This window comes from Macrotis lagotis, chromosome 4 (assembly GCF_037893015.1).
Source record: "Macrotis lagotis isolate mMagLag1 chromosome 4, bilby.v1.9.chrom.fasta, whole genome shotgun sequence".
Lineage (NCBI taxonomy): Eukaryota > Metazoa > Chordata > Mammalia > Peramelemorphia > Peramelidae > Macrotis > Macrotis lagotis.
Genome location: NC_133661.1, coordinates 175,776,001 through 175,796,392, shown reverse-complemented (window position 1 = coordinate 175,796,392; position 20,392 = coordinate 175,776,001). Strand labels below are relative to the sequence as shown.

Sequence of the window (20,392 nt, the reverse complement as noted above, 5' to 3'; positions counted from 1 at the left end):
GTTAACTTCACAAAGATATTCTCCTCTATGTTCTACTACCTACATTCATGACTGATCTCCCAGAACTAGTTTGAGAGGTTTTTCTTATTTGCTGATGACTTTGGAGAGCACTCCTCAAAGCTATACCCACTGTTAACTCTCCAATGGTCTTGCCTGAGGTAGTTATTGGCAGAACAGAAGGTTTAACCCATGTTTTCGGATTCTGAGCCCAAGGTGCTATCTCTTGTACCACCACCACCACACCATTCCTCCCCCTGCCCCCGCCAGCCTATCAATAGTGGAAGCAATAATAACACAGGGCAATGGGATATTGCAGAGACCAAGAATAGTTCCTAGGAGTATAGAGTAGGATCCTTGAATCAAAAAGCATGAGAAAAACCTACAAACTGTTTCTGATTATCTCAAAATACTGATGGCTTCTACCATGACTTTCATGGGATAGATGATAAAGGGAGATAGAAAATGAAGAATATGTGCAAGTAGCAAGCCAGAGAGAACAAGAAGAGGAATTCTAGATAGAAGGACTAAGAGGAGATATTTGCCTATAGGAGTGGAATAAGGAACATGGATTTGGGGGAGGGGTAAAATAATGCTATTTGGGTAGAAGAGGGGAAGCTTAGACAAATAACATTTATTCAGTGCGGAAGCTTCTACATTAAAAGTGTATGGCCTATTTGTAAATACAATGTGTGACTAAGCCTGGGAAAACAGCAAATAGTGATTCACAAGAGATTTTAAGCATATCTAGAAAGTGATATGTGTGTAGGTAGGCATAAGAGTGCCAGTTCTGGAATCAGAAAGGCTAATCTTCCAGAATTTACATCTGGCCTCAGATACTTCCTAAATTTGTGACCCTGGGCAAGTCACTTAATCTTGTTTGCTTCAGTTTCTAGATCAGTAAAATGAACTGGAGAAGGAAATGGCAAACCATTCCTTTGATTATGTGTCACTGTTCTCCTCCCAATCCCGTTTTGCCAACTCTTCTACAAAAGTCAAATGGAGTACACAAAGAAGTAAGGATCATTTGAAATTCCTATACATCTGAGAGATCCCTTTAGCCACAAAAATTTCTTACCTAGTTACCAAGCAACTTTCTGATGAAGTCTCTTACCTATTTAACTGGAATAGTTGTTAGAGAATAGTCACTGTTTGGTTTTCTGAGTCCTGGCACACATTGTACTCTGATGCTAGGGCCTTCAATAATAGCTACCATTATCACTTATTCTGTTCCAGACACTGTACTAAAAGATTTACTATTATTATTATCTCATTTGATCTTCAAGAATATAGAATCACTTGCATGGCATAATTAGGTATCAGAGTACTAGAAGGACTTTTGTAGAAGTTGATTATTCTGGAGAAGGAACTCTTCATCCTCTCTCTCTCTCTCTCTCTCTCTCTCTCTCTCTCTCTCTCTCTCTCTCTCTCTCTCCCTCTGTGTGTATGTGTGTGTGTGTGTGTGTGTGGACTCAAAACTAGGAAGCTGAGTAAAGACTTTGAATTCCTTATCAGAATAATGTGGGGTTTTTTTAATTCATAATTGAAGAAAATGCTAATGTTAGAGGTTAGTGAAATAGAGATATTTTTTCCTGTCCAAGTTCAGAGACCCCCTTGATAAAATAGATTATCCACAGATCCTTTGTAAAAGTATATCTCTGAGAACCTCAGATTAAGCACCCCTGCTTTAGCATCTTAAACATGATCAGTCCCTTGAAGCAGAAATGTCAGGTCTACAATGTGTATTGTCACAAAGCAATACTAATGTTTATTTGGTTTTTTTAAAAGTCATTTACATTTGTTCATAAGCCAGTTCAGAGCAAAGAAGAAAGTAAATATAGATTAAAATATACAGCATGCACTCAAATCTTTTTTAATGCAGATTTTTTTCAAGTGTATTACTTGCTCATTCAACTAGTCTACCAGTTTGAGTCACATTATAGTCAACTACAGATTAGGTACATCTTTTTGTATTGGGAGCTGCCCTCTTCTGCCCTGCTGCCAGTGCTCCATTTCCCTTAACCAGGAAACTTGAGGCAGTCCTGCTCAAAGTAGCTGGATTATTCATGATTTTCTATTATCCATACCCTTACTCCCCTTCATTGGCACAGATAATCAAGAATTGATCATATGCAAAATTGAGTTTAAAATATTACCTATCTGTAAAAAGAAAACAAGCATACCCAAAGATTCATTGGCAGTTGTAGTAAAATTATATGTAGGACATAAAAAATGTAGAAACTAAAATGCTTCATTTCTGAACATTTCTATGCAAAAAAATTCCTCATTTACTTTTTTTTAATTTAATCTTAGTATTTTGTTTAAACCTTAGTAAACAAATATTTCACAATTTCAAAGCTGCATCTATATACAACCCAAATGCAGTGAGGTTAAGGCAGCTATCCAGGTAACTCAGGGGAAAACAATTTGTTATAGAATTACAAATTTGAAAACTAAAGAACTGAGACAATCATCTGATAATGCAAGAAAGATAATCTACTCTTGCCATGATTATCTTCATTCTTCAGGTAAATGTGATTTTCCCTTAAATTATTTAAAAGATTATTTCAATTCTCTCTGTCACTGTATTTATCCAGCTCTGATCAACTTTGATCCAATTCATTTTCTTAAGAAATACTGTGCATAGAAATATAAACTTTTAGAGCTGGAAGGGACTTTAGAACTTTTCTAGTCCAATCCCTCACTTTAAAAATTGGTAAACTAAGGACTAGAGAGGATCAAAGATTTGCCTTTGTGCACAGTATTACTCAATGGCAAAACTGGGGTTACTGTTCAGATCTCTTGCCTCTTAGGTCAATGAGCTTTCCACTACAGCATATTGAAGGGTCATCCTTTTCCAAGTATTTGGCTTTAAACATTTTTCACCTTCTCTGTTGCCTGAATTTGAAACTGGAAAAGGTGGATGGAGGGCCAACCTTGGATTTAGGAAGACCTTAATTTCATCTCTACTCTGTCACATACTAGCTATGTGACCATAAGCAAATCACTTAACTGCTCCACATGCCAGACAACTCTCAAAAACTGTAAGCGACAGATGAGTTATTTGTCTGCGTTGGTTGAAGGAGTTTCCATATTAGGAGTTCCACATGCCAATAAAATAACAGGTCTAGACCAAAAAACCCCAACAGTAACAATGCAAGGATCACTGACAGCCAGTCATAGGGCTCCTCCCATCCCATGCTCTGTCTTACACTTCAAATAAATGTCTTGAAACAAAGCTGGAAGCAAAAGTTTCCCCAAAAAAGAGTAGAAACAGATGTTGAGATACTGGCTTCCACATCTATGCAGATTGGTTTATACCCTACCAAAAAATTTTTTTGTTTGCCGTCTTGTAAAGCTACTTCATACTAGGTATGAAAAGAGAGGCCACCTCTGCCCAAAAATATTCCTGATTTTGTAGAATCATCTAGGCAACATTTTAGGAAATATGCTCAAATCCAACAATCTGGACAGATTTAGTCTGCCCAATTTCTCACCATTTGTTTCTACAATATTACTGCACAGCAAAGATCTGGAAATATTGACTCTACAGAGCATAGTGTTGCCTTAACCAACAACAAATGGGCAAGACTGAACCCTTTGCTCACTTATGTGGACACAGCCTGTATTAAGTATCTAATTAATTTTAAATGTTACTTTTTAAAGTGCTGCTAAAAGCAAAAAAGAAATTAAAGTAACTATTAGGCAAATGGCATTTTTTTCTTAGCAAGACAAAATGTTTTGTTTTGGCAAATGGTTGTACATGACTAGAATGCAAAAACACTTAAAATCTCTCCAACAAAATGAAAATGTCCCAATTATCTTGAGTCAAAAGGCACATACAACTGTCTCAGCAGTCCATTCAAGTTATCTTTTGCATGTGGTGTTTTAACTGTGCTTTCAGCTTCTTTTTTCATGCAGTGTGACTTTAAAAGTGACATCTGTGCATGCTTTAATTTCCTTTCCCAAATGGGCAGATTATCTTCTTTCCTTCTGATTTTTTTTTCCATTTTCTGAAGGTTAAGCTTTATACTTCAAAGAAGGGCACCTCTTCCATACTGGCTTTTGGAAGGTGTGGTTAACAGGGCTTTCTTTTATTTATAAACAAAATTTGAGATCATTTAATCCATCCTCCTACCACAGGTAGGCATTCTTTTGCATTTCAGCATCATGGAGTTCCAATGCTGTCACTTGAAGGGTTGGAAGTGGCCTTTCTGATTCTCTTTTTTTACTGGCTGTCTAAGGCTTACTTCACTTCCAGAAGAGATGATGGGCAAGCTATTCTCCATGTGGTAGCGAATGAGATGACCCACATTATCAAATACATGATCTTTGGTCCTCACCTTATAAAGAAAATACAAAAGTCTTATGTTAGTTTGTAATAGATCTCTTGAAAGGAAAAAAATGTAATAACTACTAGGGAAACTATATCAAAATGAATTATTAAAACTTTCCCCTAAAGTATGTTTTGCTGCCCTGAGGGACAAAATTATCCATTTACAAATTTCATATTGGGGATTGGTTGGGAGAGTTCCCTAATTCAGTCCTCATGAGTTTACATATGGGTTGATGAGCTTTGGGACCTGGATTTTATTTCATCATGTGAAGTAATTGAAGTGATATAGACTGTAACTACTACCTTTTTGCTAGGTCTTCAAATGGTTGCCTTCAAAGCAGAACTCTTGTCTGTTCTTTATGTTTCTAGTCTCCAATGTATGTTCAGTTATTTCTTTATCTCTTTAGAATGAGGAACTGGTCTTCACCTATTACTACTTGCTATCGAGTAGGCCTTCAGCTTTATCATTATGAATTCTTTGTCTCATTCCCCAATAGGGACTGTTCTAAATTTCTGCTCTCCTCTTATCCTGAATCCTACCTCCATACCCCCACACTTTGATTCCCCAGAAGTCATATGACAAGAAATTCCCTCCATTTCTCTTCACCATTCCTCATATACTCTCAGCATCATCACCCCCCACTGCTCACTAATTCCTTTCTCTGTATCTTTGATTCTTTTCCTTTCCTCCTTTAAGACTTTGCTTTGGATATCATCTCTTCTCTCAAGCATCTTCAATTTCTTTTTCTACACTGCATCTTTCCCTTCTATCTACAAATAACATTCATATTTCCCCAGTCTTAAAAAGAACTGCACCACCTAGCTGCCTGATACTGACTTTTTGTGTGACTTCAGGCAAATCACTTGACCTCCTAGAATCTCAGTTTCCAAGTCTTTAAAATTGGGAGTGGGGAGAAGATTAGAAGAGATGACTTCTAGCCTTTCAGCTAGAGCCTTCTAACTCTAAATAGATGATCCTATTATCACACTGTCTTCCATTAATTAGTAGTAGTTAATAGAGTAGTTTCAGATTGATAAAGCACTTTATATTGTTGTTCAGTCTTTTTTTTAAAATCATATTCAACTTATGACCCCATTTTGGAGTTTTCTTTGGAGATATTTAGAGTGGTTTGCCATTTTCTTTTCCAGCTCATTTTTAATGATGAAGAAACTGAGGCAAACAAAATTAAATGATTTGCCCAGAGTTATACTGCTAGTAAAAATCTGAGGTCAAATTTGAATTCAGGAAGATGAGTCTTCCTGACTCCAGGCCTAGGATATCTATCCACTGCATCACTTAGCTTCCCTGTAAAGTACTTCATGTAAGGTATCTCTTTTGATACTCACATCTACCCTATAATTATCCACTAAAAGTAATGACAGAGAAAACTGAAACCAGGGGAGATTAAGTGATCTATTAAGTGACTACTACAATACCTTCCTTTTAAGTATTCCCCTCTATGCTATGTACCACCTCTAATCTACCTTTCATATCACCATCAGAATGGTCCTTAAAAAAAAAAACCTCTTAGTTGTGATCATGTTTTTTCCTTTGTTTAGAGATCTTTGATAAGTCCCTGGGATCCATGATCACATGGTATTATAGGTGAGATTTGAATTCGAATTTCTTCTAATTATGTTTTATCCTCTTTTCACTATTGCTTCCTACTTCTTTATTACTTGTTCTCTAAAACATGCTTTCCTAGTTCTTGTTCTACTTCTTTAATCACTCCTTCCCTCCATTGTTATCATTTTTTCCTAAGCCTTTATCATGTATGTATCCTCCTAAACCCTTATCTTGCTTGTATCTGTCATTGTCTGTCTTTTATCCTATCCTCTCATCTCCCCTCCCCTCCATTCTTTTCTCTTATCCTCTCCTTTACCCACCCCTCTCTCTTATTCTCTTTTCTCCCTTCTTCTCCACTCTCTTCTTTATCTTCTCCTCTCTTCTCCACTCCCCTTCCTTTTTCTCCTTCTCTTTCCTCTCCTCCCTTCCCCCATGCACCCCTCCCTTCCTCTTCTCTTACCTTGATCCTTCTTCCCCCTCCTCTACCTTCCCCTTTCCCTCCCCTCCACGTCCCTTTTCCTCTCTTCTTTATTCTACTCTGCACTTCTTTCCTCTCTATATACTTGCTCCCTTTGTGATCTTATTCATTCTGGGAGCTTCAATCACACTACAATTTTGCATACAACAACCAGATTTAGATTACTAATCCTGGCCATTCTTGAAAGAGGTCTAATTCAATTACCATAAATATCTTTACCAAGATGTCCAATCAGTATCTCTCAAGTTGAACATATCAAAAATTGAACTCATTATCTTTTCCTATAAACTTTTCTTCCCTCTGACTTTGCTATTTTTTTTGTCTACAGAACCACTATTCACCTAATCTGGTATGTTCATAACTTTTGAATTATCTCAAACTCTTCCCTCTCCCTCACCTCTCAAATCCAATCACTTACCAAGGAACCTACCTTTTCAATTTCTCTCACATTTAATGCTTCCTCTCCATTCCTACTACCCTAGTACAGGCCCTGATTACCAATCACCTGAACTATTGCAATATCTTCCTTTTAAGTATTCCTTTCTAATGCTATCTATCTACCCCTACTAATCCATCCTTTATATCACTACTTGAATGGTCTTTCTTTTTTTACAAGGCAATGGGGTTAAGTGGCTTGCCCAAGGCCACACAGCTAGGTAATTATTAAGTGTCTGAGGCCAGATTTGAACTCAGGCACTCCTGACTCCAGGGCTGGTACTCTATCCACTGTACCACCCAGCCGCCCCCTGAATAGTCTTCAAAAAAAAACACACATGGTTATGATTATGTTATTTTCTTTGTTTAAAAATCTTCAGTGAGTCCCTAGGGTTCATAGAATAAAATTAAACTCATGTGCTGGGTGTTAAGGACTCTATAATCTGACACAAACCTCTCTTTCTAGATTATTTATATTACTCCCTTCAATGAACTCTATGCTTCAGCCAAATATGACTACCCTTTGTCCCTCAAACACCACTGCTTTGTTACCTTATACTGATGCAGGACACAGGAAATAACCTATGTTGGACTTAAAGATCATGCTTTTTGAAACAGGAAAGATTAGTGCATAGACAGTCACCCATGTGCAATGGGTACTGTCTTAGGCCACTCCTTGGAGGGCTGCCCCTGTGGCATACTTATTGGAGAGTACTGGAGTGAGGTGTTAAATCACTCCCCAAGCACCACCCTTGTCCAATCCATTAGGGAAATGTATTTAAGTAAGGGCTCCCAGAGGAGAAGGCCTCTTCTTCTTCATTCTTTCCTCTTCTTTGTAGAATGGGCACTTTTTTTCTCTAAGCTAGAACCATGTGCACCCAGCCTAGGCTGCTGGAGAACTTTGGCTTCTATTCCATGTGGCCAGACTTGCATGAGTCTAAACCAATCAGCACTTATGACTGTTTTTCCTTTCTCCCTTACCCTCAGACAGTCTCACCTAAAACTTCGTTGTTCAGCCTGTCCTCAAGCTTAAGGTCTCTGCTCCTTGGCCCTGTCAGGTTGACTGGCAGCTTTTCTTTCATTCTTTCCCTCAGGCACCTCACCTGGACTTTTATTATTCATCCTATCCTCAAGCAGCTTCTTGTCTCTTTAGAAAAAAAGGCTTTAAACTGTGTACTTTGCAGATTTGTAAAATAAAAATCCTGAGCTATTTCGACTTCAGGACTAGTCATGATTTTTCACTTTCACAAGAGCTCTCAATCTTTATTGGCTACACCAATTTTTCCCAGCAAAATACCTGTGATTTTTCTTGTTGAGAATAAAACTATAACAGGCAATCAGAGAGAGGAAGAAAGTTTACCTTCCCTCCATAATTCAAGGGAATGAATTATCTCACTTCCCATCCCAAGTTTCAAGAATTGAAAGACTTATTGAACTTTTTCAAAAACTGAATAAAAAGTTAACATGCATGCTGAACCTTCAGACCATCTTTAATAGTACCATTTTGAAGGTAATGTCTGTAAAGGAAGATTGGTTATACCTTGCCTTCAGGGTCCACCAATAGAAGATGCTTTGCTTGACCTCCCTGTAAGCCACTCAACACAAACTGACCAGGTGATGTTGCACTTTCTCGAACCAAAAAATCCCCATCCTTAATTAAAAGGCTTTCCGCTGCTTTCCGGCTTAGTTTTCCATGGTAACAATCCTCATTTTTTAATTGTCGTTTGATTTGGGGCAGAGCATACAGACCAACTGTCCTGCTTGTGGCACTTGGTTGAACTGTTTCTGGTACTTCTGAAAATGAAAAGAAAAAACAAGGGCAAAATATCCATGTTATTTTCCCCCATTCAACAAGCATTAAGTTAGTGCTTACTAGATGCAAGTTTAGAGACAATGTGGAGAGAGAACCAGAAAGACAGTCCTACCTCTGACACATACTAACTATGTGACCCTGGGCAAAGGACTCACCTTGAAATGTTCAAGGCCAGTGGTGTCAAACTCAAATATCAATGGGGCCACTAAATGACAAAGGATCTCTGCTGGCTGCAAGTTGACTTAGAAAACTACATATGAATATTATCTCTATTTTATTGTTTTCATTTACCTTTATTTTTATTAACTTATTTTTGTATTCTATTTATTACATTTTTCCCTAAATCTATTTTAATCTGGTTTGGTGGACCCGTCATGGTTGTGTGATCACCAATTCTGCTCTAAGCAACTCTATGAGTTACTAATGTGCCTTGGTAGAAGGAATTTCCTTATCAGGGAGACTCCCTATCTCAATGAAACCACAGACCAGTCTCTATTCCTTTGCAAGACAGAAACTAGAGACACAAACTCAAAAGCAGAACAATTTCTGCCTTCAAGGAGTTCACATTTTTCTAAGTGATATAGCATTTTCATAGAAAAGTAAATGAAAGATAATCATTTTTTCTTTTTAAATGTCTTGATTTAATTTTTTCTTTTTTTATTAACACATGCAACCATCTCATTATACAAAAGAGAACAAGAGGCTTATGTGAAAAATTGTGAACTGTTAATATACAGTCTGACTTTTTAAAGAAATACATATATGACCATGGGGAAGAAAAAAAGAAATTTACATGATAACTTTGTTATATATTTAAAAGGAACAGTAATTTGTATATAGTAGATTTAAGTTTCATGTGCAATCCTATTTTATATTATACTATGTTATGGAAAAATGCTTGTTTCATTCCATAAATCAAAAACAAAATTTTGAAAAGCTATATATGTGTAGATATATAAAATTTAACAAGGTATTAAAAAAATTGCTCTATTTGTTTGCAATGTCTTCTGTACTTTTTTTATTATACTCTGATGTGTATTTTTTAAAATAAAATAAAATATTCAAACAAATGAAATTGTTTGAGCAGAAGCTCCTAAAAATTCCACAATTTCTGAAGCAGGACTGTGGAATGGGAGGAGCACTGGAATTGAAATAAAAGGATTTGGATTTACATACTGGTTCTTCCATTAACTCCTTTTGTGACTATGAGAAGTCCCTACACTTCCTTGGCCTCAGTTTCCTCAGAAGCAATATGAGTGATTTGGTTTCAATTAGAGGTGTCAGATCGGGAATGCAGCCCAAACCATGTTAAAATGCAATTGGGAAATGTTTAACAAAATAAATAAAAATATAATAAAACATCAATACTGTTAATTTGTTGGTTTCTAAGTTAAAATGCCTCTAGCAGGGATCTTCCTCTATTTAAGTTTGATATGCTTGGTCTAGAGGTTTTCTAAGGTCTCTTCCAGTAGTTGATCCCATCAGCCTATGAATGTAGTCATACTAAGCCGTCTTTGGCTTCTGTTATTGGAAAAACCTCACTCAGATGCATGGGTGGTCCCTTTTAAAAAGAAAAGAAGGAGAGAAAGGCCAGATCCACAAGAACTGCTTATGTGACTAGAGAGCAAGAAGCTTTCATGTCTGTTTCAATGCTCTGCTGGAATATTTTTTTTTATTCTCTTAAAGTTCTCATGCCCTTTCCCATGTTTCAACACTTCATATCTTTGATTGAATCAATATACTGTTTCTACGGAACATTTCAACTGACTATCAATCATCAATGAAGCTTTCATATATGCAAGGCACCATGTTGGGGTGGTGTGAAGTTGCAGGGGATTAAAAAAAAGACAAAACAAAAATTAGTCTCCACTCTCAAGTTGCTTATATTTTAAAGAGGAGCAGTGTGAGGAGATAATATGGAATGAAATTCCAGTGGAAAGAATTCACAGATCATCGGTGAAAAAAAAACAGCTGTAAACTCCAAGACACATAATAGTTAAATATTATAATTCAATCAAGAAACAAGTTCTGCAATCTATCAGGAGAAAACTCTTCAGATTCAAAGGAAAGGACATCCAAAACACAGACTATTAACTACAAGTCTCTCCCCATTCCAGTCCATTCTTCATTCAATCACTCCATCTCTTAGTTTCAGGCATTTTCTCTGGCTATCCTTCATGACTGAAATTCTCATCTTCCTCTCTCTAACAACTGAATTCCCTGGCTTCCTTTAAGCCCCAACTAAAATCCCTCCTTCTATAAGAAGTCTTCCCTAAACCCTCTTACTTTTAGGAACTTCCCCCTTTCAATTTTTCCTATTCATTCTGTATTTAACTTGCTTTGCATGCATATATATATATATGTATATATATATATATATATATATATACATATATATATGTATATATACACACACACACACACATATATGTTTATATAGATATAAAATGTGTGTATATTTGCATTGTTGTCCCCTCCATTTTATTGTAAGCTCCTTGAGGGCAGGAACTAACTCTTGCCACTTTTTGTATTTCCAGAGTTTAGCACAATTAGAGGTACTTAATAAATATTGGTTAATTGATTGAGGGAATAGAAGACAGGTAGTTAGTTCTCACTTTATGAAAATTTGCATTATGCAAATTTGACTTTATATTAAGAATTCTGAAAGAGAGAAAGAACTATGGGTTTGGTTGCAGACCAAAGCATACTATTTTTCATTTTATAAAATTTGGGGGATTTTTGCCTTCTCATGGTTTTTTTTCCCTTTTTATCCTGATCCTTCTTATACAACATGATTAATAAGGAAACATGTTTAACATAGTAACATACATTACATGTATAATCTATATCAGATTACTTGCTTTCAAAGGGAAGTGAGGGGAGAGGGAGAAAAATGTGGAACTCGTAATCTTACAAAAAAATGAATGTTGAAAGCTATCTTTACATGTAATTGAAAAAATAAAATAGAGTAGGGGAAAATGAATTAAAATAAAAAATACAATGTTCAATAAAAAAATTCTGAAAGAAATCTGCATTCCTAAAAAAACAAACTTCTTTAATTTTACTGCACAGTATTGTGCTGTCTCCACTATGTCCTCAAACCCTGCTTCATAGCCTCCTACCTACCACCCTACCCAATCCTCAAAACTAAAAAAACAAAAAGAAAAACCTCTTTAAAACTTTCTGTAAGTGAAATCAAAAATATTGTTGGACATCAGGCTTGACTTGAGACCTCCTGCATCAAAAGAGGAGACTTTTGCTCCAGTCTACTCACTTATCCATATCTGGACCATTTGTGTCTTCTCTGTCTGCCCTTAAGTATCATGGGTCTGTCCCTGTCCTCCACATGTGACCCTTCCTCTCCTGTCTGTATCTGTGCCCAGCCCCCAGGTATCTGTCCTACCTCATGTTTTTCCTCTCAGTTTTGACCAGCCCCCCATATGGATAGTCTAGGCCCCAAGTGTTCTTCCTTCTAATCCCAATTTGTCCTTGAGTCACATGCTATTCCCCCTATCCAATGGCTAATGATCCCCTTTCTCCCTTTTCCAGTTTATGGGCAAATTCATATTATTTAAAAACAGAGAAGTCAACAGAATGGTCCCCTTATGTAAAGTGAGAGCAATAAGTGAAGTATTTGGAAGAGCATTGGCATTCAGGATGCAGCTCAGATTGACCTGGCAAATCTGAGCTTAATTATGCAGGAAAAGGATAGAAATTCAATTAAAAAAAAAGTCTGAAACATTTTTAGAAAGAAAACCAGAAACAAAGATATTATTTGCTTCTCAGACACCCAAACAACAGAAATGTAGGAAGAATGAATAAAAACAGAGAACATCAACAGAGTGACATCAGAAAGACTTATAAGAGACTTTCTAAATGTACTAAATGTACTAAAGGAGATGGGGTCAAAATGGCAATCTGGTAAGGAAATAGTAGAGAGGGAAAAGGGGGAATGTGGTCAGAACTTGGCAAGTACCTGCCTATAGGTGAATGCTTCTTATAACATGAGAAAGAACATAAAAAGAGGAGAGGGGAGGAGAGGGATAGAAAGGAGTGAGGCAGCAAGACCAAATCAAGGGCTAGCAATGAAGGGAAGCTGATTTCTGAAATCTTTATAAAAAAGAAGAGCCTACTGCGGATGAGTTGGGGAAAATACTGAAAAGGAAAGTAGTGGGAAGGAAGGAGGTCTAACTTTGGAGATGAGAAGGGTTTCTACTGAAGAGTACTCCTGTATGTGAAGACTGAAAACTACTCATTCTGAGAGAGGAAAGAGCTGAAACCCTTGGGAGGCAGCTGGCACCTGGAGAATTGAGAGAGTATGGTGACAAGGAGGAGAATTCAAACAAAAGTAGAAACAAAAGGTCAACAAGAAAGGATATATTTAGAAAGCAATCTGGAGCTTTACCCAAAGGGCTATATGCCCAAAGGTTATATTCTTTGATCCAGCAATATCACTGCTAGGTCTATATCCCAGAGACATTTAAAAAAAGGGGTGGTGGTGGAAGGATCTATTTGTACAAAAATATTTATAGTAGTTTTTTGTAATAACTAAAAATCCATTGGGCATATGATTGTGATAGAATATCATTGTACCAAAAGAAATTACAAGTAGAATGACTCCAGAAAAACCTGGAAAGATTTACATGAACTGATGCATAGTAAAGTGAGTAGAACCAGCAGTAACAGCAATATTGTTCAGTGAAAAACTGAATGACTTAGTCATTCTTAGCAATATAGTGATCCAAGATAATCCCAATGATGTATACCATATGCTTCCAAAGAACTCATATTGTTTGAATGTAAACTGAAGCATACTATTTTTTCACCCTTTCTTTTAGTTGAATCTTTTTTTATACAAACTGACTAACATTTTTCAAATAATTGAAAAGAAAATGAAGTACTCAGTTTCCAATGGGGTGGGGAGAAAGATTGAGAGAATACCAGGAGTCCAGGAATTAGAGAACATGCTCATATTTTTGGGCAGACAAGCCCAATTAGGACAATGCTGCTTGACATAGAGAAATTAAGTGAATTTGTCTAAGTACAACTATTTAGTGACTGAAGAGAATTTGAGCATAGGTCTTTTTGACTCCAGGTCTAGTGTGGTAGCCACAACACCACATTGCCTCTGTAAGGGAGCCCAGAATAGATACAGGAACATAAATTTAGAGTTAGAATGGATCCCAGAGGTCATAGAGTCCAACCCTCTCTTTTTATAAATAAACTAATGACCAGGGAGGGTGAGTGACTTATGTACCCAGTGGCACACAGCTAGTACATTTCCAAGGTGGGATTTGAATTTGGTTTTCCTGACTCTACTACACTTTAAGTTAGTTCATTGTGCTCTCTTTTCAACAAAAGCATGGGTTATATAAAAAAGCTTTTTTTAAATTCTAGATTTTACTTTATGAATGGGGGGCAAGGAAGGAACAAAATAGACATTTATTTATTTTTTTGCTTGTTTGTTTTTGCAAGACAATGGAGTTAAGTGACTTGCCCAAGGTCACACAGCTAAATAAGTATTAAGTGCCTGAAGTCAAGACTTGATTCCAGGACCAGTGCTCTATCCACTATACCACATAGCTTCCCCCAAATAGACATTTATAAAGCACTTTCTATGTGTCAGACATCTGCTCTTTACAAGAACCCTAGGAGGTAAATACAACTGTGATCCTACTTTACTATTGAGGAAACTATGACAAACAGGGGTTAAGTGACTTGCCCAGGGTCACATAGCAAGGGCCATATTTGAACTTGAATTTTCCTAACAAGGCCCAGAACTTTATCACTTGGGTCTAGCCACTTCTATGAAGAGTACTCAAATTAAAACCCAACTTGCTCTCAATTTTTTTCTCTCCCAACCCTAAACTGAAGAAATGTATTCTTTACACACACTTTCAAATGAGGTAGAGAGAATGTTACCTTTAAAATGTGAAAAATTTATCTGGTTACTTACTTGCACATTGTAACGGGTTCCCAAGTACTTGAACAGGGTCTTGATTTCCAGAAGGGCAGACTGCTGTCTGAAAAGCCTGAGTGTTGATGTAGCAGGGATCATCGAAGAGATCCACCCTGCACCTATGCTTCGTTAATGATGCTTCCCTTTGGGTCTTCACAACTCTTTCACTGATACTACCTGGAGGGATGGTATCTTGCTTGTATTATGTAAATTTTAATGACTCATAGCACAGACAAATGTAGAATCAAGTTCTGGATGTGAATCTTTTAGATTTCCATAATCTTGACTTCCTTCTGGAAGTCAAGAGCCACTCTCACCTCATACTTTTTGGCGTGTGTGTGTTTGTGTGTGTGTGTGTGTGTGTGTGTGTGTGTGTGTTTCCTACAGCCTAGGACCAAAACTCTAGATTTATATAGCTTGAGTTCAACCTCAAGGGCTTCCCAAGAATTATATTCCCTTTTGGCTTGTGTCCTCACCCATTATTTCCTTTGGGAATATCAACTTTTGGCTCATTTTCCCCCACCCAGGGTTTCCCCTGGCAACTTAAGAATTTGGCCCATATCTGAGTCTATACAAAAATAAAAATAATGGAAACCAGCCCACATCTCTCATGAAAGCTCTCAGGCAAACAAAACATCAAATGTAGGACAGGGTTTATTTATTCTGACAAAACCCACAAAGGACTTGCATTCATAAACAGTAAAGACAACTCGCTTTTTGTCATTGATGAGTTTCTTCCTACTAAACATCTATACAGTCTTCCACATAATTCTATTCCAAGAAGAAATTATTTGGAATTGTAAGAAAGTCATGAACCCCATTGATGAGTCCTATTCCTCAGGGCATATAAACAGTTGCCTTGGTTCATCTGCCCTGAGTTGTGGGGAAAGTCTTGGGAGTTACTAGAGACTTGATGGGCTCCCCTAGATCTGAGTAGTCCACATAACTCACAGAACCATGAAAAGTTAGATCCAAGTTTGTCCTTCTGTATCATGGCCCTAGCATTTACTATTAGTCAGTTCTAGCTTCTGTCTTTACTTTGTTTAAGAGTTGCTTTGTTGTTCATTATCTCCAGCTTGAATTCCTTCAGTTCCCAAATTAGTCCAGTAATTCTCCACTACAGATTATCCATTGCCATCTTTGGGATCACATGGATCTTTGAAGTGCATGGATCCTTGATTATTCTTGGAGAAATGGTCTCCTAGTTCACATTTTTCACTAGGAGGATGGTAGGAGAGGGGCAAGTGACTGATTAGGCTCCTTTTCAGAGAAGTGTCCACCTCTTAACTCTTGTCTTTCTATCTTAAGATTCTCAGTTTCCAGTAAAAAAGTCAAATCCCAAAAAGGCATAGCTCAAATGTCAGAATTAATTGTTTGTTTGTTATTCATTATCAATTCATGTTTAGTGATGTTAAAGGGACCAAAAAATATATCGTAGATAAATAATATCTGTCCATCTGTAAATAGAAGGAACCATATAGCTTTTCAAAGAATTAATCTTTTCAGAGGAAATTCTCCCTTGTGTAGGGAAACATCATCAATGCTAGAATAAAAGACCACATTTAAATTGGGGAAACAAGGATCTAAGACAATGCTTATCATATTTGTTTTCACTATAATTTGGCTGGTGTTCAACGATGGTTTTCAGTTTGGGCCTGGAATATATAATTATAGAAAGTCCTGGCCTTTGGATGAGTCCATTCAACCTGTTTCCTTACCCTTTTCCTCAGCTTCCTCCAATAGCCCACCTATTTCATGGAGAGAAAGTCTACCAGAAGGAGCCATGGCCCAAGGGTAAGGCAAGCAAAAAAAAAAAAAAGTCATGGGAAGGAAAAGAATGGAAATGTGGTATCTGGAAATGACAGAAGCTGATCAACAACTAACTTTCAGTTATCAACAAAATGGCAATAATTGAATTTCATTATTTCTAACTTAGATGTACTTTTAAAAACTCAGTAGTCCTTATGACTAGTAAATTAATGCAGGAATGATGCCTTCTAAATCTGTTATGAAATTCTGTTTTACCTCTAGTACTATAAAAGTATCTTCAACTAGGAATGATCAGACTCTAAAGAAGCATGGAAAGAACTACAGGAACTGATGCTGAGTGAAGGGAGCAGAACCAAGAGAACATGGTATACATTAACAACAACATTGATGGATGCAGCTCCTTTCAGCAGATCAGAGAACTAGTACAACCCTGGGAGACCTGCTATTTGTACAAAGAAAAAGAACAAAAAGGACTAAAACCAAACTACAGAATCTGAATGAATACTATGTTCACTTTCTTAAAATTTCTCTTATGTTTTTCCATCCTATACCATGGTTTTCTTTCTTTTCCCTTAGTCCTAATTCTTCATACAGAAAAAGACTAATTATATGTAAACATGTTAAACACAAATGCACATGTACAACGTTCATCAGACTGTTCACTGCTGAGGAGAGGGGTATGAGAAGGGAGGGTGGGAGAAAATTGTGTAACCTATAAATATGTATGTGGATGAATGTTGAAAATTGGAAAAATTTTTAAAAAACTAACATCTTTTACCCCCAACAATGGAATAATGCTTAGTTCTGTTAAAAACAAACAATAATCTATGGAAAACCTGTGCCTTTTAAAGTATATTCATGGTAATGATATTACAATATAATTTTATACTCAAATTTGTAGCAGGTGTTTTTCATATTCATAAAGTCTTGACTTTGATTTCAATGGTGTAGAAAACTCACTAATGAAGAAACTTTCTCTTATTAATGCAGGTAAGAAGTTTTTTGCAACTAAAAGAATTGCCTGGGAAATTGAAATTTTCTTTGATTTGCCCAGGGTCACAGAAGTGTCAGAACTGGAACTCATGTTTTTTGAGTCTTTGATCAACTCTCTAACCAAAATGCTACACTACCTCTTTCATTCATTTGTACAAATGAATTAGGGAATGAATGAATATTTTCACAACATCAAATCATTTGCACTTATTTAATAAGCTCCTCGAGGGAAAGGACTGCTTTTTTCCTTTTTTTTTTTTGTATCTGCAGTGCTTAGCACAGGGTCTAGCACAAATACAGGTACTTGGTAAATGTTAATTGAATGTTTGATTTAGGTTGTTTCTATTCAAAGAATTTAATATTTATGCTTTTGATTTGTTTTTTGTTTTTTGGGGGGTTTTTTTGGTTTGTCATTGTTGGTTGACAACACTAGACTAGAATCTTTCTTTTATGTTTTCCTTTGAGGTCTATTCCACATGACTGCCCTAGAGGTAAGAACAACTTTGGGTCTTCTTTTAGAAATTAAACTCCTAGTTGTAGTACAAGAAAGGTAAAAAGTTAAATAGAGCTTAAGAATGTTGTTGAATTAATAGTCTTACTTATGTGCCAGTGAAGGTGCTATAACCCTTTTTCTTTTTGCCTGCAATAGTACTCTCCAGAATACACCTCCAGAGATAATGTATTCCCACCTCCTAGAGGATTTACTCAGTTTTAGGAATGAATGCAAACTCATCTAAACCTCAATAACTAGTCAGCTCCAGATCATGTTTCAAATCTCATCTATTCATCTACCAGAAAATACAGTTCATACCCAAGAATCTTGTCATCTGTAATTCTACTATGCCCCATCATTTCTCACTTTCTACCTCTTGCCCTGGAAACAATAAATAGATAAATTTGATCACTGTATATGGAAGACTCCTGTATATCTCAACTCACCATCATTGTGCCTACTTAAATCAAAACTCCTTTCCCTGGTCACCACTGCACTATGTATATTATCATCCTTATTAGAACATAAGCTAGACTTATATTAGATTGCTCTTCAACAGGGGGAGAGGGGAGAGAGAGGGAGGGAGAAAAATATAAAACTCAAATCCTTGCCAAAAAAAATGATTGTTGAAAACTTCCATTGCATGTAGCTAAAAAAATAAATAAGTAAAATATTTATTAATAAAAAATTAACTTAAGCTAGAACAGTCAGCTAGGTGGTGCAATGAATAGAACCTTGGAATCAGGAGGATATGAGTTCAAATCTAACTTCAGACACTTGACACTTTAGCTGTGTGATCTTAGGCAAGTCACTTAACCCTGATTGCCTCACATCCAGGTTCATCTTCAGTCATCTTGATTCATATCTGGTCACTGGACCCAGATGGCTTTGGAGGACAAAGTGAGGCTAGTGACAACACAGCACCTCTTCACTCAAATTCATTTCTCTTGCTTGTCATGGTATCACCCCCATGATGTCATAGTCTTCTTTGAGAATGAAAGACATTGTCAAAATTTAAATGCCTTGAGGACAGACATTGTCTCAATTTGGTATTTCCAGACAAAGTTCCTGACACATAGTAAGTGCTTAAAAAGAAATTCATTCAGAATATTGAATTCTTGCTCTTTTGAATGTCAAAGAAACATAATATGCAGCATTGCATAGTGAGAACAACATAAGACAGGACTCCAAAATCTAGTCCTGGCTTTTCATTTGTTAACTTTATGACCGTAAGCAAGATATATAATCTCTTTGAGCAAGATAGTTGACCTTAATTTCCTCACTTGTAAAATGGGGGGGTAATAATATTTATAATAATTAACTCATAGGACAACTGTGGAGATCAGTGCTGCTCTATATGCCTCAGTGTTTCATGAAATTCTTAAACTTATTATCTAATTCAACTTTTTATAACTTAAAGATTTCTGGTTCAAAAAAATGTTCATTTCCTAAGTTTTAATAAGATTTGGAGATGGAAAAGTTCAGAGAGATCATTTCCCTAATTTTATATGTAAGGAAAAACTCAGGTTCAGTAGTTGTTTTACAGTTAATAAATATTGGAGGCTAGATTTGAAACCAGGTCTTCAGAGTCAGAACTGAAAGGGACCCTAAGTCAATTTAGTTGAACCTCCTTATTTTACACATGAAACTCAGTTCCAAGAAAAGTTAAGTGATTTGGCCAAGGTCATACAGGTAGTTAAAAAAAAAAGTCCATCGATTTAGAGTTGGAAGGGCTTGCAGAGGAAAGCTCATCAAAACCCTTTGTTTTACATGTGAGGGATTGAGTCCCAGAGAAGTTGTCACTTGACCACTGTTCCATAGGTGAATCATAAATGACAGAGTTAGGATTTAAACCCCAGGCCCTGACTCCAAAGCCAGCACTTTGTTGGGCCAAATTGCCTCCCCTTCTTCCTGATTCCAAGTCTAACAGTCTTTCCACAAAACCGCACTGCCCTAGGAGAGCAATAAAAGTGGAGCCTGGGTAAAAGCTTTCCTCAGGCAGCCAGCTTCAATTTTGAATATAGAAATGATTAAATGCAATTATAATTACAATTACCATTTGGATTAATATAGTACTCCTTTGAAGAAATGGAAATTCTGAAATGAATTGGTATTTTGAATTCAACCTAGGACTTTAAACTGCAGCAAAAATTTGTCATATAAATTATTTGTGTAATGATTGTATTTTAAAAGAAATTCTGATATATTCTCTTTCAGTATTTTTTCCCCTTTCTGAAATCTCTAATCCTTTGTTTTATTTTTGAGTGTACTAATTTGTTGTAAGGGAAGATTTGAGGATGATGGGAGGGAGAGAAGCAAATCTTTGATAAATGCCAGTGACATAAAGAAATAAATGAGCATCAATAAAATATTTAAAAGAAAAAATAAAATATCAAATCCTGTCTTCTCTGAAGGCTTCCTTGACTAAGTAGAAACAGGACATCATTTCCCATCTGACTCAGGCAAAATCAATCAAAGCATACTGAGTCTCTCCTATGAGCAGGAAACTGTGCTAGGCTATTGGCAATGCCATCACAGTCTCTAACTCCCA

General features: G+C 36.5%; 1 protein-coding gene across 4 annotated transcripts in view; it reads right to left on the bottom strand.

Annotated features, from left to right (window-relative positions):
• Positions 1 to 1,750: 1,750 nt before the first annotated feature.
• The window catches only part of SHC4 (SHC adaptor protein 4), a 198,649-nt gene continuing 180,007 nt past the window's right edge, over positions 1,751 to 20,392 (bottom strand). For 3 of the 4 annotated variants that reach the window (XM_074234728.1, XM_074234729.1, XM_074234730.1), the window contains exons 11-13: positions 14,583 to 14,762; positions 8,354 to 8,607; positions 1,751 to 4,340 (exon numbers count right to left, since the gene is read on the bottom strand). In XM_074234728.1, the coding sequence (XP_074090829.1) occupies positions 4,185 to 4,340; positions 8,354 to 8,607; positions 14,583 to 14,762 (590 nt within the window). In that variant the 3' untranslated portion in view covers positions 1,751 to 4,184. The remainder of the gene's footprint in view (positions 4,341 to 8,353; positions 8,608 to 14,582; positions 14,763 to 20,392) is intronic. The other variant, XM_074234731.1, reaches the window with a different exon arrangement.